Raw genomic sequence first — 22394 nt, 5'->3', positions numbered from 1 at the left:
AGCATTAAGATCTGGAAATGTGCAGTCAATTTGATAAGGCCTTGTACAGGATGGCTGGGCATGGCCTGCGCTGTCTGTCACCTGGGCTGCCCCTGCCACGTTGGATGGTTACTTTGAGGGCCCTCCCCGATCCCTGGGAATCTGTTTTGAAGCCTCAGCAATGGTAGATCTTCCTCAGATCGAACCATGACAGCTAGATGTGTAGTGCGGAACAGAGTCAAGAAGACTTGAGTTCAGATGTGGCCTTCAGCACTAACTAGCTCTGTGGTGCTGGGCAAGGCAGTCCATTGTCTCAGCTTTCTCATCTATCAAATGGAAATAACAGCACTTGCCTCCCAGGCTTGTTGTGAGAATCAAATTAGATATGATAGTAAAACGCTCAGCAAAGGAGCTGGCACCTAATAGGTGCTGTGTAAGTGTTTATTAAGATTATATAGCTAGGCAAAAGCAAAAAAGAAAAGGGAACCAAGTAACATTAATTAAGCAGAACAAGGGAGAATACAATGGGAGACTGGAGCTTGAGGGTGAGATGAACAGAGCTAGTGGGAAAAGGATTGTTTTAAAATAGATTAAGCTAAAAACTAAAGACAATACTGTGTTTCTAGAAGAAGAGGAGAATTCTAATTTGGAAGGGGAAACTTAGAGACAAATAGAGGAAAACAAACATAATTTACATTTTAGATATGAATGGATTAAATAATCCAATTAGATGAAAGTGACAGATTGGCTAAGTAAACAAAATGTGTTGCTTATGAAAAATAGATATTTAAGTAAAAAAATAAAAATGATGGGCTGGAAAAAAATTTATCATACCCCAAGCTAATAGGGAAAAAAGCAGAAATTGCAATCATCTCAAAGTGAAAACAAACATTTAAAATTTGAAAAGGGATAAACAAGGAAACTACATTATGCTGAAAGAATGTCTTAGCATCTAAATTCACAAAATGAGCTACAAGAAGACATACAATGGCACAGCAGTAAAATGAGATTGCAGTTTCTTGCTCTGTCCTGGATAAGTCTAAAAGAAAGAGAAAATACAGAGCCCAAGAAATTGCTGGGAAAACTAAGGCTAAAAGCTTTAATGTCATCATCTACTCAAGGCTGCCGGAGAAGATAGGTTTTTCTCAAAACCACATGGAACCTTTACAAAAATTTACTAGGACAGAGATACCATAAATATAAAAAGGCAAAAATAGCAAATCTTTTACAGATCTTAACCTAGGAAAAATGGCAACCATTTCAAGCAGCACAAACAAAAGACACAGCCTTCCAGCTACATTGTTCAGTGTACAGAAAGCTGGACCTGGACGTAGAAGGTCTTGGTCCAGATCTGGCCTCAGATCCTTCATAGCTATATGACCTTGGGCAAGTCACTTGCTAAACCCTAACTGCTCTAATGCCTTGGAATGATACTTAATATTGTGTCTAAGACATAAGGTAAGAGTTTAAAAAAAAAAAAAAAAGACAGCCCCAAGGGAGACTTAAGAAGTAGATCTTAAATAATGGATTGGTCAAAAGACAAATCATAGGAACAATTAAAATTATGTGAAAGAAATTATAATGGTGGAAGCAAAACTATTTCCCTACAAACATTAAAATAGGAAAAGATGCATTTTTTAAAAGCAAAAAACAAAAGTAACCTAAAGTAAACAATAAGATATTAAAAATTAGGAAAACAAAAAAAACCTACAGAAATGAATAAACTAAAGAAAATGAAAGCTAGTTCTTTCAAAAGGCTAATAAAATCAACAAGATAAGCCAATTTGATTAAATAAAAGGACAGAAAATCAAATCAACAGAACCAGTATAAAAAGAATATAATCAGAAGGCAATACATGCAACATAGGTGGCACATTGATAGAGTGCCAGACCTGCACTCAGGAGGACTCATCTTCCCAAGTTCAAATCTAGTCTCATACACTTAATAGCTGTGTGACCCTGGGAAAATCACCTAACCCTCTTTTGCCTTAGTTTCCTCATCTGTAAAATGAACTAAACGATATGGCAACCCCCTCCAGTATCTTTGCCAAAAAAAATTCAAATAGGGTCCCAAAAAGTCAGACATGACTGAAAAGAAACCAGGGGCAGCTAGGTGGATTGACACAGAGGATCCCAAGTACAAATCTGACCTCAGCCACTTCCTAGCTGTATGACCCTGAGCAAGTCACAACCCCCCTTGCTTAGCCCACTACTCTTCGCCTTGGAACCAATACACGGTATTGATTTAAAATAGAAGGTAAGGGTTTAAACAAAATGGAAGAACTCCAAATCATTACTAATAAATGAAATGCACATCAAAACAACACTGGGGTTTCACTTCACACTGAAAATTGGCAAAGTTGGAAAAAGATCAGAAGAGCCAATGCTGGAGGGAAAGTAGGGAGACAGACACACTCCTTTTTGCTGGGGTTGTGAATATGTATGCCTATTTTGTAAAGCAATTTGGAATTATACAAGTAAGGTAACTAAAATGGCCAACCATCCATATCCTTCAGCCTCAAGGAAGCCACTGACAAGAAGAAAGTCCCCATATATAATCAAAACACACTTTTTGTGATAGCAAAGAATTGAGAACAAAACAGATACCTATCAATTGGAGAGTGGCTAAACAAATTGCGTTAAAAGAAGCAAGGTTGAAGACTAGAGATAAAATTAGCCACTCCCAGCTCCGCACTGACCAGCTGTGCTGATTTTTTTTTTCTTTTTCTTTAAAAAAGTTCTCTGGTATATGTGATGGCTCTCTGAGGAAGGGGCACTATTGATTCAAACTGAATTTAAAATTTTTCATTTTTAAGTTGCAGAAGGTGGGCACATATTACCTTCTTAGTGTAGCAAAAATATCTTCCAGGCAGCCCAAAACTTAAAAAGATGTCAAAGTGGAAAGTTCTGATTTGCCTAGTTCCCAAGGTGGCAGGTTTGGTACCTAAAGCTCCCGACTCCTGGCTGAGAGTCCTTTCCATTTGTACCAAACTGCTTGTTCTCATTTTCCCAGCCTGGTCCCTGGCTACTCCCCACGGCGATTCTTTAAAGGGTGGTTTAGTTCATTCTCTGAACTTAAGACACACAACCACTAAAATTTGTTACTTTATTTTTTTTAAAGTTTCAGTACAAGGATGTAGCGTAGTGCATGCAAATGTACAAATCTCTAGGTTATTTTTTGGATGAGGTGGCTTATTCAGCTATCAGTCTGTATCCCAGTATGGCCCAAGAACAAACAAATGAACTTCCAGCTTTTGAGATCAGTTTACCTTAATGCCAAGATAACTAGCCTAACCACACGGACCACAATGATGCAGACCTACAAGGTACACGTTAGTGTCTTAGCAAAAATATACTGAGCTACATGTACAGTAAGTATGGTTGATTAGTGTATTAGACAGGACAACAAGGCATAATGCAGAGAAATCCCAACTGTGTCAGATGGATGAAACCAGAACGTGTTGAACACATTCTCCAGTCTTAAGAAGAGAAGCTAAAAACAAATGAGCAAACCCCTCTGGCTCCACACAACTCAAATGCCCTGGCTCAGACGGCTTACGAAGGGGTGGAACATCCACACACGGGGCAAGGGCTCCAAGCTAGCTTCCAATCCCTGGCCTTCTCACCCTTCGGCCTTGTGCTGACATGGGGGTGGTTTTTAAGGGGAGCAATGGAGAGGGAGAGCGATCCATCACACAGAACACCCCTCTATTCCTATCGTATGGATATGGTTCCAGAAGAACTCGGCTTTGGGATAATGTAGTTCCTCAACTATATTATTTATTAACGTTCAATAAATTCACAGTCTAAAACATTCCCTATAAATGTCTCCTGGTGCTCTTAGAAGTTTAGAGACGGCTGCTAGTGGCCAATTTAAAGGGTAAATTTAGTCAATTACTTTTAATATAAATTAGCCAACTAAAGCAGCCCTCTCAGGAAAAACAGCATCTGTAACTGTAAAGGAAAGAGGTATTTAGTTCTTGAAGTTTCTGTGAAGAAACTCTCCAGCTTTGTCACAAGGAAATGATATTGTGGGATGGGGTTACACTTCACTTGAAGAGTCCTGGCAATGCAACACCCTAAACATAAGCACTCAAAACACTGACAATCAGAAAGGCCCTTTGAGAATGTTTCCTGGACTTTGGTTCTGCCCACAATGCAATTAATATACAATTGAAACCCAATTAACACAGTAACAGTTACTCAGCTGTCGCTTTGTTCCCTAAACCACTTAATTATATTTGTGTTGTTCACCCTTCCCATCTACCCCCCCCATACATACATACATACACACGTACATACGCACCCAGACATCTTTTCTTCATTAATAAATCAGAATCACAATGCAAAAAGTGCCTTTCCCTCCCAAGTCCAACCCTTTTCATTGGCCAGTAGGGCCAAAATGTGCTGAACTGCACAGCAGTCTGAACAGCTTCAATAAATGCTATTTTATTCCTCAGAGAGATTCCATGATAGAAACGGTGAAGAGCACCACTTAAAACAGATAAGTGACTTTTGTCATCTTTAGCAAAGAACCAAAAAGATTGGAAACTGGTTCAGACTGCAGAGTGGCAACAAGGGGTGCATGATCAGCAACAAGTTCTGCTTAAATCTGAATGTGGTGATCGCTCGGGTTCTTGACAAAGTTCTGTTGAGTTCTTTAGGTTCTGTTCTCAAGAACTGGGCCCACCACCAAGAAGTAAATTAAATATTCTACTTTCTAGCCTTGAAATGAGGCCTGTGGCAAAAGTCAAATAATGCAGCTATGTTGGAACAATCTTATATTGTGCTTTAAAATATCCAACTCCTGTCAGAGTAAAAGCAGTTTGACATTTCATCTGCCTCGCTAAGCTGAAGGAGGAATGCATGGAGCTGACCAATCTTTCCCAAAAGACATCTGAACTTTTCCTCCACTTCAAGAAAATATTCCTTTCCCAAGAAGGCTAGAAGAGGCCTAAGTCTGAAGAGTGGTTTTTCCAAAGTTCCATGGCAAGGATTCCCAAAAATAGACCTCATCATTTTATCAGCCTCTACCTATAAAGAAAGGTGGGGGGGGGTCCCCAAATGGTGCTTGTGAACCAGAGTTTACCTCTCCTGCCTTTAAACACCAGCAGCCAAGTATTGTTGGAGGCCAAATCAACTTGCTAACATGGGATAAGCCAGCTGTACTGGGTTCAGAAATAGGGAGGAGGGGCAAGGCCTAAGTAGGAATTTCAACATTCCATTGCTCACTCTTCATTCCTAACCCCCCCCCCCCCAAATACTTCCATCAAATATTCTAAAGAGAACTGCTGAACGGTCTAATTTCTGTCTCTAGTATCATGTTTCTATACAGAGTTAAACAAGTACAAAGTTGGACACAGGCTGTAGTGCTAAGGAATCTGGCCTGTTCTTAAACAGCTGGGTTCTGGTAAGCCACACAATAGAAGATCCCCACTGAGATCAGAGGCCTGCGCCTAGGCACACCAAGGTTTGTTCTTGATTTAGTGGAAGGTCCATTTTTAAGGCTGCCCTGTAATACTGCATAATGATGAAAAGAGAAATGACAGAACTGTCCCATAACCTTAACTAGTTCTACTCTAGCCCCCACAGACCTACATAGCATTTAGTTAATTCTGTGGTGACTATTTAAAATCCCTTCTTAAAAGGAAAAAGACAAGAACAGGAAAACAGTAACTGAGTACTTATTCCCCCGTTCATGTGCCCCTTTTAATTAAGTTAGTGGAAATACCTCAGTAAAAGTGCATAGCATCAAATTGCAGATTTCCTCTCCTAACTCTGAACACCTTAATTCATCCCCGCTGGAAGCCCCACCATCCACCCCTCCCACCGTGCTCCTGCCGGTGGGCACCCCACTGCAGGTGGGGTCCCCATGCTCACTCCCATCAGTTAGCTTTCTCTTTCTGTTTGACTAGCGTGCGCTTCAGCTCTTTCAAGTTCTCAGTCAGTACTTCCACCTCATCCAAGCGGCCACACTGCTTAGCATCAAAAATGTACGCCTTGATATTGTCGATCTGCTGGAGAAGCAGCTCTTCTTCTATGAGCTCTTCCCCATCAGGATCGCTGTCTTCCATGTCAAAGGGATTGGTGGAGGCTGGCTCCTCAAAAGGGTTGCCAGGAAGGGGAGGGCTGGAATGCTTTGGATAAGGAAGCTGTTCATCCTCTTCAAAGGGGTTCAGAAGAGGCCCATTGGCATCACCGGCAGGTTCATCCTCCTCATCTTCAAAGGGATTGTATTCTTTTTTAACACTGGCAACAGCTGAGGGAAGTGAGCAACCTCCATGAGAAACATCTTCAGCAAATGGATTAGTGAGGCCTTCATCTCCAGGACTAGAGACCTCTTCCTCTTCAAAGGGGTTCAGGGAAACTGCCTCATTCTGTTGTAGGATCTCCTGAGCTACTGTGGAAAACACAGGTTTCTCCTTATTTGGCTCCTGGCCTGAGCTGGGAGAAGGACTCTTAAGAACAGCATTATGTCGGGCCAACGAGGAACCTGGGTCCAAAATATGTGCCGTCTGGCTCGGAGAGTCCATCCCAGACTCCCACTGGAAGAGCTTGTCTTTGAAGTCTAGGGAGTGAGTCCGTGTGTGCTGAGAAGTGGCCTGGGCCTGCTCCCTCTGCCACTCTTTCTCCCGAAGAACCTGCAGCTGCTCCCTCTGCAGGTCTTCCTCTTCTGCCTGTCTTCTGGACAGCTCAATGGCCTTCTCTGTCTGCTGCTGGTCATACTCGTCCTGGAGCTGGCGCAGGTTCTCCTGCAGCGTGCGGACTTCATCTGCCCGACTAGCGGCCTGGGCCTGCTTGATGAAGGAGGTGATATTGTGGATCTGCTGCAGGAGGGGGTCTGCCTCCTCACTCTGGCCTGACCCGCTGGACATGGGAAGCCAGCCCTCAGCTTTCCTCACAGTTCCCTTCTGGACCAAAGTCTCTTCTCCATTCACTGCACATCGAGAAACCAATTCTTTCTGCCTCTCTTCTGATCGACGCTGTAACTCTAGGGCAGCCTAAAAAGTCCAAATGCAGAATAAAAACAGTCAGTCCTGTACCAGAGGGAGTTCCTATGGGCTATCACACACCAGACTACACCTCAGAGGTTTTACCAGTTTGACAGTCTAAGATGTTTCATATAAGCAAATCCCAGTAATGTCGCTAAAGGAAATTCTGGCTCTGGGGGAGGAGGAAAATGACCACATTTATCCTACTGTATTTCTAGGGTCTGGAAAGGCAAAGGTAGAGAACAGGACCAGGCAAAAAGCAAAGATGAAACACAAATTGGAGAGCATGAAAACAAAGAGCAAGCTCATGTCCCTACGTCTGTGAGGCAGAACGCTAAAATGCACATGCCAACCTAAGCCCAATCACAGGCTTCACCTGTCTTTCCATGATAAGTTTTCTTTCAATTTCTTTTTTCCTTTTCTTTTTCAAGTCTTCATACTGTTCTTTGGTTGGCAGTGACATCAAACCAAGTAACTTTTCCTGCAAAGAATCACAGATTCCTCTGAAATAAAATTATTTGGTTGAACATAAATACTTAAATGATCTCCTTTAGACTATACAGAAAATTCAAAAGCATTTTGATATCAACAGAAATAAAACAGTTAACCCTTAAATCTTTACTTCCAAATAGAGGAATCATTTCCTTTTAAAACCATACAAAGGTTACTTGTCTTCCAAAAAGCTTTTTGAAATAAATTATTAAAATACTACACTTCACTTAGAATTAAGAATTTTTTTTGTCAGTGAACTCCCCACAGAATAAAGTATTTGTCTCAGAAGCAACAGTTACAATGATGAGAAACATTTAGCAGTAAAATACCTGAACTCAGCTTTGCCAAGTTGAACCTTACCTGAACAAAAAGCGTAGCTGAATATCTTATCATTCTCTGGAGCTGCAAAGCTCTGGGATGTGGCTGAGGGTCCTGATTCAAACCAAGTGTTAAAATCTTCTTACTGAATTAAAATAAATGCATCAATGTGATATGCTTTACCATCAATGAAAACACAACTGTGGCTTATTGAGGAAACGGACATTCCACACTTGGAAAACAATGCCAGACCTCTAGACCCCACTGCCCCTCCCACCCACCCTTCCATGGAGTTGTTACTGTCCCAATTCTCCCACTGGATAACTGTGCCCCTCCACACCTCACAGACATTTTGCTCCCCGACAGCAAAACCCCAAGGCATCATTCATAAGCCAAAAAGCACTCTTAAAACACAAATGAACAAAACACAAATGGAAGCTGCCAGGCCATGAAAGCAAAAAAGTATTTATCTTCCCTTTTAACTGTATGTTTCCAAAACACAAACACCAGAAAAGTGTTTTCTTTCATTGACGTTATAATGTTTAAGTAAAAGCAGAATGTTGTCCATGCAAACCAGCTTCTAAATTATGTCCTAACAGCCTTATTTTCAATACCTCCTTCCAAGTGGGCCTTACCTTAAAGCATCTATTAACTCATACATTTTCTGCACTTCTACTCGGAGGTCATTAGCATGTTCCAGACTGTAGGTTGTCTCTCCAGCACTGAGGAGGGAGCATACATTCATCTGTATTAGGTCACATCTTGTCAACAAAAAAATTACATTAAAAAATCAAGAGATAACAACAAAATGAACCACAACAAGGATAATTTCAAGGTGAAAGTAGTCTTTCGATCTTTTCTATATAAGATAGTATTTATTTCTTTGCTGAAAAGGAAATAAATGACTAATTATTTTAGAAGTAAGCCTTCAGTTTACAATCCCTAACATAATTACACTCCCAAGTTCATAGATGGGGAAAACTGAGTCCTAGAAAAGTCAAGTAAATTTTCTGAGGGTTTATCCAGTGATTCCCAAAGTGGGAGCCACTGCCCCCTGGTGGGTGCTGCAGGTGCATTTGGGGGTGGTGAATATAAGGGAGCGGTGATAGTATGTGACAGGGGGAGCTAAGTAACATTTTTTCTAGAAAGGGGGCGGTAGACCAAAAAAGTTTGGGAACCACTGATTTATGCCAAATAACATAAAGCAAAGCTAAGAGGCTACCCAGCCTAGAAACAGTAACCTAATTATGGCAGTGCAAATTATAGACATTGTCCTTGCTATTAGTAAGAAATAGTATGGTACAGTGAAAAGAGTGATAGGCCTGGGATCAGGACCCCTGGATTAGAATCCTGGTTAACATTAACTAGTGCAATCACGAATAAGTGACTTAATGCTTAAGTCTCTTTTTCTCATATGTAAAACATACAATACTACCAGCACTATTATCGCGGTGTTGCTATGAAAAGAGGATTCTATGAGACTTTAAAAGGTGGGGACGATCTAGGCGGGTTCAAATATGGCCTCAGACACTTCCTAGCTATGTGACCCTGAGCAAGCTGCTACTAGCAAAAAACAATACACACTATTGATTCTACAGCAGAAGATATGGGTTTGAAAAAAAAAAAGCTATATAGGCTATTATCAGAGATGGAAAAGTTCTGGAGGCTGACTGAATCCAACCTCTTGCCCAGAGGTTCCTCTCCAACCTCCCAAGCAGGTGGTCATCCAACCTCTGCTTAGATACTTGTGGTGAGGGGAAGCTCTCTACCTATAAAAGTAGCTAGTTCTAGGGCTCGTCAGTTCTCATTATTAGGAGGGAAGATCTAGCTGCCTATAATTTTTACAACTAATTTTAGTTCTTTTCACTGGTGTCTCAAAGAACAAATCAATTCTCTTCCATGTGACAGTCCTTCAGATAAATGAAGAGAATGACCATGTCCCCCCCAATCTATTCTTTTTCAGGCTAAATCTCCTTAGTTCTTCCCAATATTCCTCATACGACATGAATTTTAGAACTCCTGCCATTCTGGCTGCCTTCCTCTTAACAAAATCCAGTTTGTGAGTGTCCCTCTTGCAGAAAAAGAAATACATTTCAAAGGTCTCTCAGCTGATGCAGCCTTGAAAATAGCTACTCAGCTCCTTGGTGAGTTTGTGCTGAGTCAACTGAAAAAGACTGCTGTTTTCTCTTTTATTGCCTATGGGACAAAGCTGACTAATTTTTTTAAAAGATGGGAGCTTTATACTTAAAAATAAATCTCTTCAGTGGATGTAAAAGGGCTGTTCTTCATTCTTTTCCACCCAAGTACCTTGGCACTATCCCTACTTTTCCTTACTTCTGGAGGGACAAAATAAAAATAAATATAGAGGAGAGTTTTTTTATTCATTTCTATTGAATTCCTAATGACAAATGTCTTTGTAGAACTGAACAAAGGCTTTTAGTTCATAAGTCACAAAGATTACAAAGGCCATTTTGCAAGAATGAAAAATTGAATCATATCTGTTCCAAGTCTTTTACTTTACAGAGGGAGAAACTGAGGCTCAGAGAGGAGAAGAGCTGGGATGAAAACTCAGGTCTCCTATCTTCCAGCTCACCCTTCTATCACATCTTGAAAACATAGGCCATTGAAGATTTATTTAATAAAGTTTTTGTTTTATAGGTACTGAACTCTCTAGTACAGGAAAGCCCAAATGTACCACCTTGCCAACATGGAAAACAACAACACAGCAACACAGCTTACTTTAGTGATGCCGCCATTCTTATGTACTCAGGGGCCTTCTGGTCAACTTTCTCCATACAAATTCGCAGTTTCTGAAAGAGAGGAAAAAAGAGGGAAGTGAAATGAAATTTTCCATTCCAAGAAAAATTTACTTACAAAAAGATCTAGATCAAGAGGCTAAGACATGCCAATTTAACCCATGATGGAAGGCAAAGGGCATATATCCACTGATTCCACAGAGGAGGAGGGGAGGGGATTTATGTTCCCAAGTAAATCAGAGATGAGTCAGGTGATAAACCAGTTTGTTCAGCATCAGAGAAGAGCTGATTCCTTCACTTTTCCTTGACAATAACTACTCCCAGTGCTTTTATCCACCCTGAAGAAGGAAGACCTCAAAGAAATTATGGAGTCCCTATTGTTCACCTTCTTTCATAGCTAAGTAAAAATCTGAATGGTAATTTACAAGAAAAAAAAAACTTGAGTTAAAAAGTAACAGAAGTAATAAAGTCCACAACAAGGGATACAGACTGGCCAATTTTCCTTCTCTGTCACAACCTCCCGCCCAAGAAAAAAAAAAAAAAAGGAAATCTGTGGTTCAGCACAGTGATTAATACAGCATTTTCACCCACAAGAATTTCAAAATGTTTTCCATGCAAAAACACAGACCCTAGAACAAGAAGTGCAACTACTGGCACATGGGATTCAGCTCTTTCTGCAATAAAGAGTGGAACAAATGGGGATCACACCACAGGCTTGTCTGCTAAGGGAATCATTAATAATCTCAGGAAATGAGGAATGTGGGGGCCTGTAAACCTGACTACCCTAGTACCTCAGAATCAGACCTCAGACACAACATTCCCCAACCTCTGCCCACCACCAGGGATATTTTCCCAGATCCAAGCCTCCATTCAGCTATGCTTCTGGCCCTCGACCTTCTTATTCCCATGCAACCCAGTCATCCTGCCTCCATTTCTCATGGTCACCAACACATTTACTTTCCTAATCACAAGCTTGCAACAATGAGTAAGGAAACCCAGGATATTGCAACACTCCCAAAAGCCTAGCTAAAAACAGGTTCCTAGCCCTGAACAGGAGATCTGTAATAACTTGAAAAAAGGAACCTGCTCCCAAAAAAATATGGAGTACAATATAGCTGTCTCCCATATGTGTACACCAATGTCCATTTGGTGTACAGCCCCAAAAAGTGAGCAATGTTCCACCTCATAAAGCTTCACAATGTCAGGAGTATGTTCTTTCTCATCAATCTGCTGCTCTCTCTTAAGCAAGGCATCTTTACAATGTCCACAGCAGCGGATCCGCTCATCGTCCTTCTCATCCAATACGGAGCTAACACTGCTCACGCTACTGATGCTGCCCCTTCGAGAACCATGGATGCTATTAGGTGACTGGTTGGGACTGGTATGGGAGGTCAAGGAGGCCTCTTTGCTGGCACTGGTGAGCTTGCCTAGAAACACATAAATCACAGGTAATTCAGTAATGGCCCTAAATCAAATTTCCCCTTCCCCCATCTCATTAATTTCAGACTTGTGCATTCAAGTTTGGAACCTGAATTTTTCCAAGTAGTTCAATGACAATAAACCAAATGCACTATTCAAATCCAGCCTCCCCAAATTAACTTTTGTGAGAAATTTCATGGGGGTGATATGCTAGAATTGTGCCTGGCTCCCCACTGCCTAACAAACAAAATCCAAATAGACTCCTCAGCCTTGCATTTCAGGTCCTCTGATCTTGCCTCAATCTACTTTCCAGTCTTATTTCCTCCTGCTCTACACTCTAATCAAAATTAACTATTCAGTATTCACTGAATATTCCTTATATTTTCCCATCTCCTTGCCTTTACTCATACTGTTTTTATCTCATGGAATGATGTCATCTCAGGGGCAAAATTCTAACCATTCTTCAATAGCCATCTCAAATAACTCCTAAAAGTTTCCTTAATTATCAATCTCCTTACACTCAGCTTAAAATAAAATAAACTCACCCAAACCCCCAAAGTACTTTTTCCCTCATCCCTCTTTTACAATACAATCCACCTAGTACAATCATATCTTTCTCTCTATGTCTTATCTACCCTAAATTTCTAGAGGGTAGAAAGCATTTCTCATTCATTTTTCCTTTGTACAGCATCTTGCATCATAAGCATTGTAGGACCTCAATAAATATATATGTTGAACAAATAAATGGTGAGTGGTTTTTTTCCCAAAGTCAGGAAAGCTCAGGTAAGGTAGGTACTTCATCTCGGAGAGAAGGAAGAGTGTAAGTGTGAGGGTAGAACATGGGTAGGATGAAACCAGAGGGCTTTATCCCCTCATGAAATTCACAAGTCCTCCTCTCCTTCCCTTAGCAAACTATGCATAAATGAAAGATAGGCAGTTATATGGTAACTTTTAAGAAAATACTGCTCTATTCTTTAGCTCTTATCTGGCTAGCATACATTCCTAATCCTAACAGCAACTACCAGAATCAAAATGACAAAACCAAGTTCTTAAATCTGTACCACCAATGACAAGGCTCTAAAACTGAGACAGGTAGACTCAGAAAGTTAGAGACCCTCGTGAAGCTCATGGTTGAATAGCCAACCCAGCCAGTCCTTCACACTCTTTATCATCATCTTAAGTGCCCAAACAAGACAACAAAAATACATCCTCCAACCTGTGTTACCTACTTGCCAAGGGAAGGCTGATCAGCTCCATACACTTCTTGCACATGATTGATCCACAAAGGCGGCAATGGTGACGACGGTTACGGATGCTGAATTTATTCCCACAGTCAGGGCAGAAAGGAACATCCTGATCATTGACCCATGGCACAACCGACTTTTCTATCGCTTTTATGAAAAACCAAAAACACAGATGGCATCCTTAAAACTAATTTGGTCAAAGTCAAATACATAGGACAAATTAATTTGGAAAACATTCTGAACCCACCTCTTACTTTAGCAGACTCAGTATTTGTTCTGTCAAATGCTGTAAGCTATCAGAAGAAATAATTCCAGATAGAAGAGGTCAGTTAATGAGCATACTTTATATAAGACAATCTTTACATTAAGAGGTAGAAGAATTCAACTGTCCTCAAAATTCTATCTGTAATCTATAACCAACTAACCAAAAAATAATTCTCTGTTCAACAGATTGATGGTCAAAAGGTTGGCAAGTGACCTCTGGGATCAATTCTATGTCATTCCAAAGAGTTGCTGGTTTTTTTAGGGGGGTGAGGAGGAGGAACAGACAGCTTTAGATGAAACAACATAATATACCCAGTTACTGAAGTATCAATTAGGACACCTAAAGGAAAAGGAATTGGGACAGTAAGAAGCTTTTAAATCAAAGGTTTGTCATTAGTGATGATTCTAGACATAAACCAGAAAAAAGCAGCCAAATCTGTCAAATCCATCTACACAGAAAGGACTTAATGAGAGTATCTAGTCCAACCCCATTTTGTAGAGGAAGCAACAAAAAAAAGTATGGTCATTTAAGACTTGTCCAAAATCACAAAGCTAGTTGATGACAGACCCAAGGCTAGAACCCAGGTCCCCTAATTTCCAGTCCAATACTCTTAGCATTCTTTCCACTATACCATGCTAACACTGTTGCATAGACCAAATCTCTTGGCAAAATCAGCCTATTCTTCACCCTGTGACCCTGGACAAATCTCTTAAGCTCTCTCTGAGATAGTTTCCTCAATCTGTAAAACAAGAATAATAATAGCACCCACTTATAGAATTGTTGTGAGACTCTGATGAGATAATATGTGTAAAGCACTTTGACAACCTTAAAGCATTATATTAATATTATCTATTATTATTATTAAACTCCAATGACTGCATATTATAATCTTGAATTTGAAGGGAAATATTTATACATTAGCATCAGTCACACAAAGCAAATATGTGCAATAGTATTGATTTTTCCTTGCCTTTAATAACCAAATCTATACCTGCCCCCCCAAAAAATCAAGGGAAAATTTTTTTTACCTTTTCTAACCTGATTATTAATTTATTGACTTCTACAACATAGTGGTCAATCCTGGCAGCTCGGTGTTTTTTGAAGTCAGAAAGATGACTTCTCACAGCACCTAAGAAGCAAGAGAGAAAAGAAATAATATGTAAATTCTAATTCATCTGCAGAGCTCTGTATCACTTAAGTAAAGGAAACTACTCATTTCTTTTTGCTGTATTAACTATCTATCTCAATTCCAATGAAATTTTAAGCAGACAAAAAACCTAGGTTATTGCAAATATTTAAGTTGAAAACAAGCAATCTGCCCTGAGGTGACTAGCTGCAAAAATCAAAAAACTGGTCTCTAACAGTCTGGCTCCAACCTCATCACCTACTATTCTGAAAACAAATTCTGCTGTAGGTCAAGCTAATTTGTTTATTTACTTTGAAAAGTCCTCGATCACTCCTAGTTCTGAATCCTTGTTCATGCAATTCCCCCAACCTAAAATTCCTCAATCTACTTCAAGCATATCTCCAGGATTTCTTTCTCCTTTTGCCCCCTTGTACCAATCATTTAACACTTTATCAAACACTGCCTTGCATGATTAATTATTATGAAATGCTTATATCCAGAGGCAACATAAATATAGTGTGTGCTAGACTTAAGAATCCAGAAGATTCAAATTCCATATAGCTGATATTTCTTAGCTGTGTGACCATAGGCATCTCTGAGCTTCCTTCTTCATACATGACTTGGAGATAATGATGCCTGTGGCAGATACCTCAAAGACCAGTATAAGGTTCAAAGGAGAAACATGCAAAGCACCCTAAAAATTCTAATGTCACAAAACACCACTGTCATTATCATTATTTTCCCAACTATACCATAAGCTTATCTAGACTATGCTCATTTGGGTTAGATTTCCTCAGTGAATACCAACTTTGAGAGCACAAAATAAGCCTGAATTTCCACAACTGTTTGCAAACAATCATGAACCAAACTGTCACGATCTGGTAAGAGCTCATATGGCTCTAAGTTTGTCTTTGGGTCTTTGATGGACTGTTTAGGTTTTCATATCTGACTGACTTTATAAATTTTGGAACTCCCCACCTCTTCGTAGGCAAGAGTCTTATCCTCATTTGTACTCTATTCAAAATTTTACAATTTAGAATAGTCTCTTAGGACTGTACAGTGTAGATAGGAAATATACAATAGTCAACAGTCATTATTATAGAGCATATCATATTGTGGCTAAGTCAGTTCGGTGAAGTACAACTAACTGAAAAGGAATCAGTAGCTATCACTGTAATTAAGCATCTCAGTAAGAATCAATACAATTTCCTACCTCAGGTAAGGGAACAAAGGCTTTTCTTACCAAGTTCCTGTGGTTCCCACATGTACGGATCTACCCCTCCATAGCTGAAAGACTCATATCCTTGTGTCCCAGACTCTGACCGATCATCATCTCGTTTCAACAACTTATTCTTTGCTTTCTTAGCCTTCTGGACCAGACCTTGGGGAAAAGTGAACCAAGTAACACAAGTGAATTGCTAAAGCCCATGTTATAAGATTCAATAGTTGGTGACAACCTCCGAAAAAAAGTCAGATTTTAAAACCACTTTGCCTGATGAAAAATTATCATTATTTAAAAACAAGTGATACATCAGCATTTTCCTTAAAGGATTCTACTTAGGAATATACATTATTTGGCTGGTTGTTTGGTTTTTTTTTTTTAAGTAAACTTTGCTTGAAGATTTTTCTAGTCAAAATTCAATTTTAAAATATAGTAACAAATATAATGAATGCACATATTAGCACTAAATAAACTGGGCACATAATAAATGTTAAGAATTAGAAGGTTTCCAGGACTAAGTGGTGAAATCTTTACTAATGTAGTACTTTGTACCTTTAGAGTTTCTGCTTTGATCTACCACAAAGATACAAAACCCTCCCATTAAATTAAATGTGAAGACACATACTTTGCCATCAAAAACTTTATATTTCAATAATCTTCCGATGTTTTTTTCTAAATCTCCCTCCCCACCCCAAGGAACTATATCTAAGCAAAATCTTTTCAATAAGATAAAAATAAAAATTATTTCCTCTATGAATCCTTCCTTGATCTCTGCAACCCAAGTCAGAAATAATCTGTCCCTTCTCTGAATTATAGAAATTTGTATGTCCCTTACTCCAATTTCATAATCTGTCTTGTATTTTATTTATATACACATCTTATCTGTCCAACTTGACTGTAAACTTCATAAAGACAGATACCAAGGTTTCACTCACCTTTGTATTCCCTATAATACTTCACAAGCCTGGTACACAGTATATAATAGACTATATATACATATATATATATACACACACACACATATATATATATGTTATGAACAAATAAATCAATAATTAATATATCAATATTATTATAGCTACAGAGATGTTGTTCAAAAACTCAAAAAAGAAATCCTACCTCCATCACTTAATTTGTTTTAAAAAAATCTTTCTTTTGGGGATTATAACTGATATATACTTAAATGTTAATTTTAAAATAAAATGATAAGAATAATACATTCATCCCAGGACCAAAAAAGTATTTAGGAGGATATATTAACAGAAACCAATAGTGTGTAGTCCATCTCTATAGGTCTAGATTGGTGATGGTGAATCTTTTAGAGACTAGGTGCCCTAACTACAACCCTCACACATGTGAGCCACCCCTTTACCCTAGACAGGGAAGGAAGGAAGTGCTCCTATTGGGCTGCTAGGCAGAGGGGTGGCTGATGAAAGAAATGTCCTCAGGCTCATGTGTAGAGGAGGAAGGGAACAGCCCACTCCAGCACATGTGCCAAAGGTTTGCCAACACGGGTCTAGATGCTTTAGAACAGTGACTCCCAAAGTGGGCGCTACCACCCCCTGGTGGGTGCTGCAGTGATCCAGGGAGGAGTTGACAGCCACAGGTGCATTTATCTTTCCTATTCATTGCTATTAAAATTTTTAAAAATTAATTTCCAGGGGGCTAAGTAATATTTTTTTCTGGAAAGGGGCAGTAGGCCAAAAAAGTTTGGGAACCACTGCTTTAGAAGAAAACAAGGAGCCAAACACAGTTATTTCTGAAGGCTGCACAAAGGAAGCTATGAATTGATTAGCTGGTAAAGCAGATATGATTACTAAAGGCACAGAAACTTCATTTGTTGAAGTACTGAGGTTAATCAAGCAATCATCATAATTATGACTCACTCTAGGGTATTTTTTCAAGTAGCTAGAAAAATCAGGTCTACCAGAACTGAACAAAGTGGTTTTAAAATTATACTGATCACCCTTACCAACAATGTGAGAAAGGTTATATGTAGTTTGAAATGCACAAAAAGCTGCAAAGCAGAAAACTAGAAATATTAATGTACTTTGCAAACAAAACTATATGGCCACCATTTTCAATAGACTGTACTATTTACCTTCTGCTGGGTATCACTGATGTACTTCCTGACAAATTTCTAAGAGTGGGGGGTTGCCCTTCATCAGAAAGATAATTTTCTAGAAATGATTTCTCCTGTATTTATTTATTTGTTTGTTTTTAAAACCTTACCTGAAACTAAGTATCAGTTCCAAGGCTGAAGAGTGGTAAAGGTTAGGGAACTGGAGTTAAGTGACTTTCCTTGGGTCACATAGCCAGGAAGTATCTGAGGCCACATCTGAATCCAGGACCTCCAGCCTTCAGTCCGGACTCTTATCTACTGAGCCACCTAGCTGCCCCTCCTCTATTTATTTTTGAATAACCTTTTCTGAAGTAAATGAGAGGCCAACCTTGACTCTCAACTATACCTTCCCCTATTTAAGCAAAATTATCATTCTGATAACTAGGTCCACAGTAATAAATCAAAACTCAACAATTCATACAAGAAAATTTTCTTAATTATCAACTGATGTAAGCTATGAACTCTAAAAGTGCACCTGATCCAAAATTAGCTCTTTTTAGTTCATTATTTGTTAGGCTTTTACCTCCTTAAGCTAGCACAATGAAGTCTGAGCTAAAAGCAATTCTAGTTCTGCTCTATGTGATGAAGTCAAATTATGCTTCATGATCCAAACCAGTACTTTCTTTTCAAACATCTTGACCAACGGTTGGCAACCTTTTTGGCCGTGAGAGCCATAAACGCCTGTGGAAGGAGGAGGATGGAGGCGGAAGGTGCTGGAATATGGGGTGGGGGCTGAAGGGCCCCCTGGGGCACATCCTGGGGCTCTGCCCCGACTGGCCCGTTGGAGGTGGAGCCAGATATGGCTCGAGAGCTATAGTTGGGGACACCTGATCTTGACAATGAGGTGGTAAATATATAGTTAGGGAAAGATCAGGGATAGAGAAAAGATCAGTGATTTCATTGGTAAAGGTCAGCAACTTCCTCTACCAAAGCGGTTGGCACGTACTCTGCCAACTTACATACTTAAGAGTAACACTGAGCAATGAACTGATATACCCCCCATCACCTTCACCCCAACCCCCCAGGCCAGTACATGTCAAAGATGGAACTTCAACCCGGGTCTCCTGGCTTCCAGGGAAGCTTCTATCCCCTATGCCATACTGCCTCTCTATAGTTAAGAACATATTTACTTGTTCTCCATTCCCATCACATTACATCTCCCTCTACTCCCCACCATCACCCTGTGCAGAATCTTGTAAAAATAAAGTCTAGAATTATCATCTCATTTCCTCTTCTGTACAAACTTGCCTGTGATGAGGAAAAGGCCTGCCAACTCATTAAGCAAGTGGAAAAATGGCAAACGGAAGAGGAATCCCACTCCAGCAGCCCTAACAGGCTGTCAACACAACCCAAGGTAATGCTGAATGATGACTATAAACTTAACTGATAGAAACAAAGACTGCTATGAAAAGCAAAGCATCATATCTCTCACTGCCCAAGAGTCCATTGAAAGTAGTGTCCACACTTCTTACTTTTTATCTGCCCTTTGACATCTCTGTCCTCACTGGAATGTTCCTCCTCATAATGTGACTGAAGCTGATAGAAAGATTGTAGATCCTTTAGGCACAGAGGGCAAAGAAAGCCCTCCCTTACTTCCCCAGGATCATCAAGAGATGCCATGATGATTGAATCACTTCTATATGACAATTAACTGCATGTCAAAAAGCAAGAACAGACTCTCAGCAGTACAAGTTGTCCAGTGGCCTTAGCTTAATGAAGCAGATGGTGGGGAAGAACATTATTCCTTAGATGAGTGGTTTCTTGTCAGCAGTAAAAAGAATCCTGAAAAATAGAGGGAAAAAAAAAAAACTAGTTCAGGTACTTTCACTCTAAAATTCTCTTTGCACTTGAAATTTGGTGAATTAGATTTCAGAATAAGAGTAGCCTCCCTTATATGCCCAAAAGATCCCAGTACACATGACCTCTATCAGTGGTTCTAAAACTTTTGAGCCTCAAGAACCCTTTATACTCTTAAAAAATGGGGCCCCAAAAAGCTTTTATTTATGAACATTATATATACTAGTATTTACTGTATTTGAAATTAAAACATCTTAATATTATTATCAAAGCAGTTTTAACCTCAAAGACCCCCTTAAAAGTTTCTGGGGAATCCCATTAGTCCACAGATCCCACTCTGAGAACCTACTGATACGGACTCTATCTGGTCCTCAATCCTACCCTATAAAAATGAGAAAAAAGGCTTCTCCAATAAGAAACTGATTCTTAAAGCTACTAAAGAAATTGAAACTTTAAAAGAAAAGATAAAACCAAGATTTAATCTACAATACTCATTCTAATGACTTGTGCATTCCCTCCTAATAATTTACATGCCTCTTTAGAATCATACAATTTCAACTGAAAAAGACCCCAAAGGGTATCTGGTCTGTTCATTATCTGAATAGAATATTCCCTACACAGCTTCCTAATAAGTAGTCATCCCATCTACATCTGAAGATTTCCATTGAAAAGAAGTAGGCTACTTCGAAAGGAGGCTATTTCCCAGTGAAATACTTTTCTAATCGTTAAGTAATTTTCCCTTATATTGACCTAAAATCGACCTACGACAATGTAAATTCTGGTGGATTCCCAGACTGGAAGAAAACTAAACCAGGATAAACTTATGTAAAACCATCCTACAAAAGACTTTCTCTACAAGGTCCTGATGCCACAAACCCTTAGTTTAACCTGAAGGCTACACTGAACCTTAGTTAGCTTTGTCTGGATACAGCTAAAGGTCAGAGGAAGAGGGCCGCCTCTTCCAATCTGAAGGGCAGCACCAACGCAGAAAACCCTATAACCTGAACTTCCCCGGCGTCCCCTCCCCTCCAACTTTCAGTGCTCACCCTTGTCTTTGATACTGAGGATCCCACTTTTTCACATCCTCCCGACCTGGATCATCCCCTCTCAGAAATGCTCCCAGCCACTGCTTCTCCCCCTTTCCAAGAGACTCGGTGTTCCCAGACAGAGAGACACACAGGCACTCACCCTTCCCCCGGGACTGACCTAACCTGGGGCTCCCCCACACAGGCTGCCAAACGCCAACGCTTAGCACAGAGCCTGGCACCCAGGAGGCGCTTAATAAATTGGGACTGATTGATTGATATTGCCCCACAATACAAGCGCGCGCGCGCACACACAGCCCACGGCCCTCTCCGCCAGGTGGACACATCCCCGTACACACCTCGCGCGGCCATACACATACACGCACAAACACACCCACGAACGCCCGACACGGACACACCCCCTCCTCTCTTTCTCGCTCTCCCCCCCTTCCCCTCCCTCCAGCCTCACCTCCCGCCCCCTGCAGTCCCCTCCTCCCTCCCCGGGAGGCTGCGGGACTGAGCTGGAGCCCGAGCAGCTCAAGATATGATGCGGGGAGGGAGGAAGGGGCTCACTCAGTACCGCTGCAGGCGGGTGAGGGTCCCCGGCTGGGGCCGGTGCCGCTGGCGGCTCGCCCCTCCTCCGCCACTCTCCCAGTCAGTGGGTTAGGGCGGCCATCATGCATCCATCCCTTCGGCCATCGGCAAGAGAGCCTGCGCGAAGAGCAGGACAAGCACGCACTTATCGAGCACCGAGTTATCGAGTGAGACTCTGAGGAGGGGAGGGAGGAGAGAGGAGGGCGAAGAGGCAGAGGGAGGTGAGCTTCTGCGCAGGCGCAACCGGGCAGCTAAAGGGACAAAAAAGGAAGGAGAGGAATCTTAGAAAGAGGAAAAGCTGTAGAGACAAAGAGGATGTTTGGTAACTTGTTCCTTTGCTTGGTCTCGTGGCTCTAGACTTGGAAGAGCGCTCAGAAGCCAGCTGGTCCAAATTTGACTAACAAATGGCGAAACTCCCCTTCCGTCTACCTGCTCATACATACACATATATGCATGTGTGTATATATGCCTACATAAGTATATGGTTAATGATTATATTGAGTTCTATAATTACATGTAGGTATAGAGTTTTGTAGGGTTTTAACCCTTACCTCCGTCTTAGAAATCAACATCGGTGCCAGGGCAAAAGAGCGGGTAAGGACTTGGCAAATGAGTGGCTTAAGTGACTTGCCCAGGGTCACACCTCCTAGAAGTGTTGGTTCTGTTTTGAACCCAAGTCCTCCTAACTTCAGGCATGGCTCTCTCTCCACTGAGCCACCTACATGCCCCCAATTATATAGTTACATATGTAATTTTATATAGTTATCTATAGAAATGTATAGAGTCCTACGGTATAATTATATGTAGATATACAGTTATATAGTTGTAGTTATATGTTACTTATTTCTGTAGTCATATATGGGTATATGATTATTTACATATAGTTGTAGGTCTATAAATTATATGTAGTTATATAGCTATATGTTTGTAAATATAGTTATTTCATATATAGGTCTATGTTTAGGTATGTCATTATGTAGTATGATAATTATATAATAGTAGTTATGTGGTTATATAGTTTATACAGCTCAATATGTGGTTAT

General features: G+C 40.4%; 1 protein-coding gene across 1 annotated transcript; it reads right to left on the bottom strand.

Annotated features, from left to right (window-relative positions):
- Window positions 1-3071: 3071 nt before the first annotated feature.
- Window positions 3072-19555, bottom strand: RBSN (rabenosyn, RAB effector). The gene is made up of 11 exons (XM_044667491.1): window positions 19408-19555; window positions 15835-15972; window positions 14494-14594; window positions 13448-13493; window positions 13186-13347; window positions 11720-11964; window positions 10521-10591; window positions 8417-8503; window positions 7824-7926; window positions 7348-7452; window positions 3072-6980 (listed from the first exon to the last, which is right to left on the bottom strand). Exons 1-11 carry the CDS (start codon window positions 19553-19555, stop codon window positions 5865-5867), a joined length of 2322 nt encoding a protein of 773 aa, XP_044523426.1. The 3' UTR covers window positions 3072-5864.
- Window positions 19556-22394: the final 2839 nt, after the last annotated feature.

The sequence above is a fragment of the Gracilinanus agilis genome, chromosome 1 (genome assembly GCF_016433145.1).
Source record: "Gracilinanus agilis isolate LMUSP501 chromosome 1, AgileGrace, whole genome shotgun sequence".
Lineage (NCBI taxonomy): Eukaryota > Metazoa > Chordata > Mammalia > Didelphimorphia > Didelphidae > Gracilinanus > Gracilinanus agilis.
This window is presented reverse-complemented; position numbering and strand designations above follow the sequence as displayed.

Bases quoted from the DNA above. Each gene is read 5' to 3' on its own strand.
- RBSN (XM_044667491.1), bottom strand. From the start codon at position 19,555: ATGGCATCTCTTGATGATCCTGGGGAAGTAAGGGAGGGCTTTCTTTGC. The intron at 11,965-13,185 runs GTAGGTAACACA...ATGTGTTTCTAG, and splicing joins GATCAGCCTTCCCTTGGCAA to GCAAGCTCACCAGTGCCAGC. The intron at 7,453-7,823 runs GTAAGGTTCAAC...GATTCTTTGCAG, and splicing joins CAGCTACGCTTTTTGTTCAG to GAAAAGTTACTTGGTTTGAT.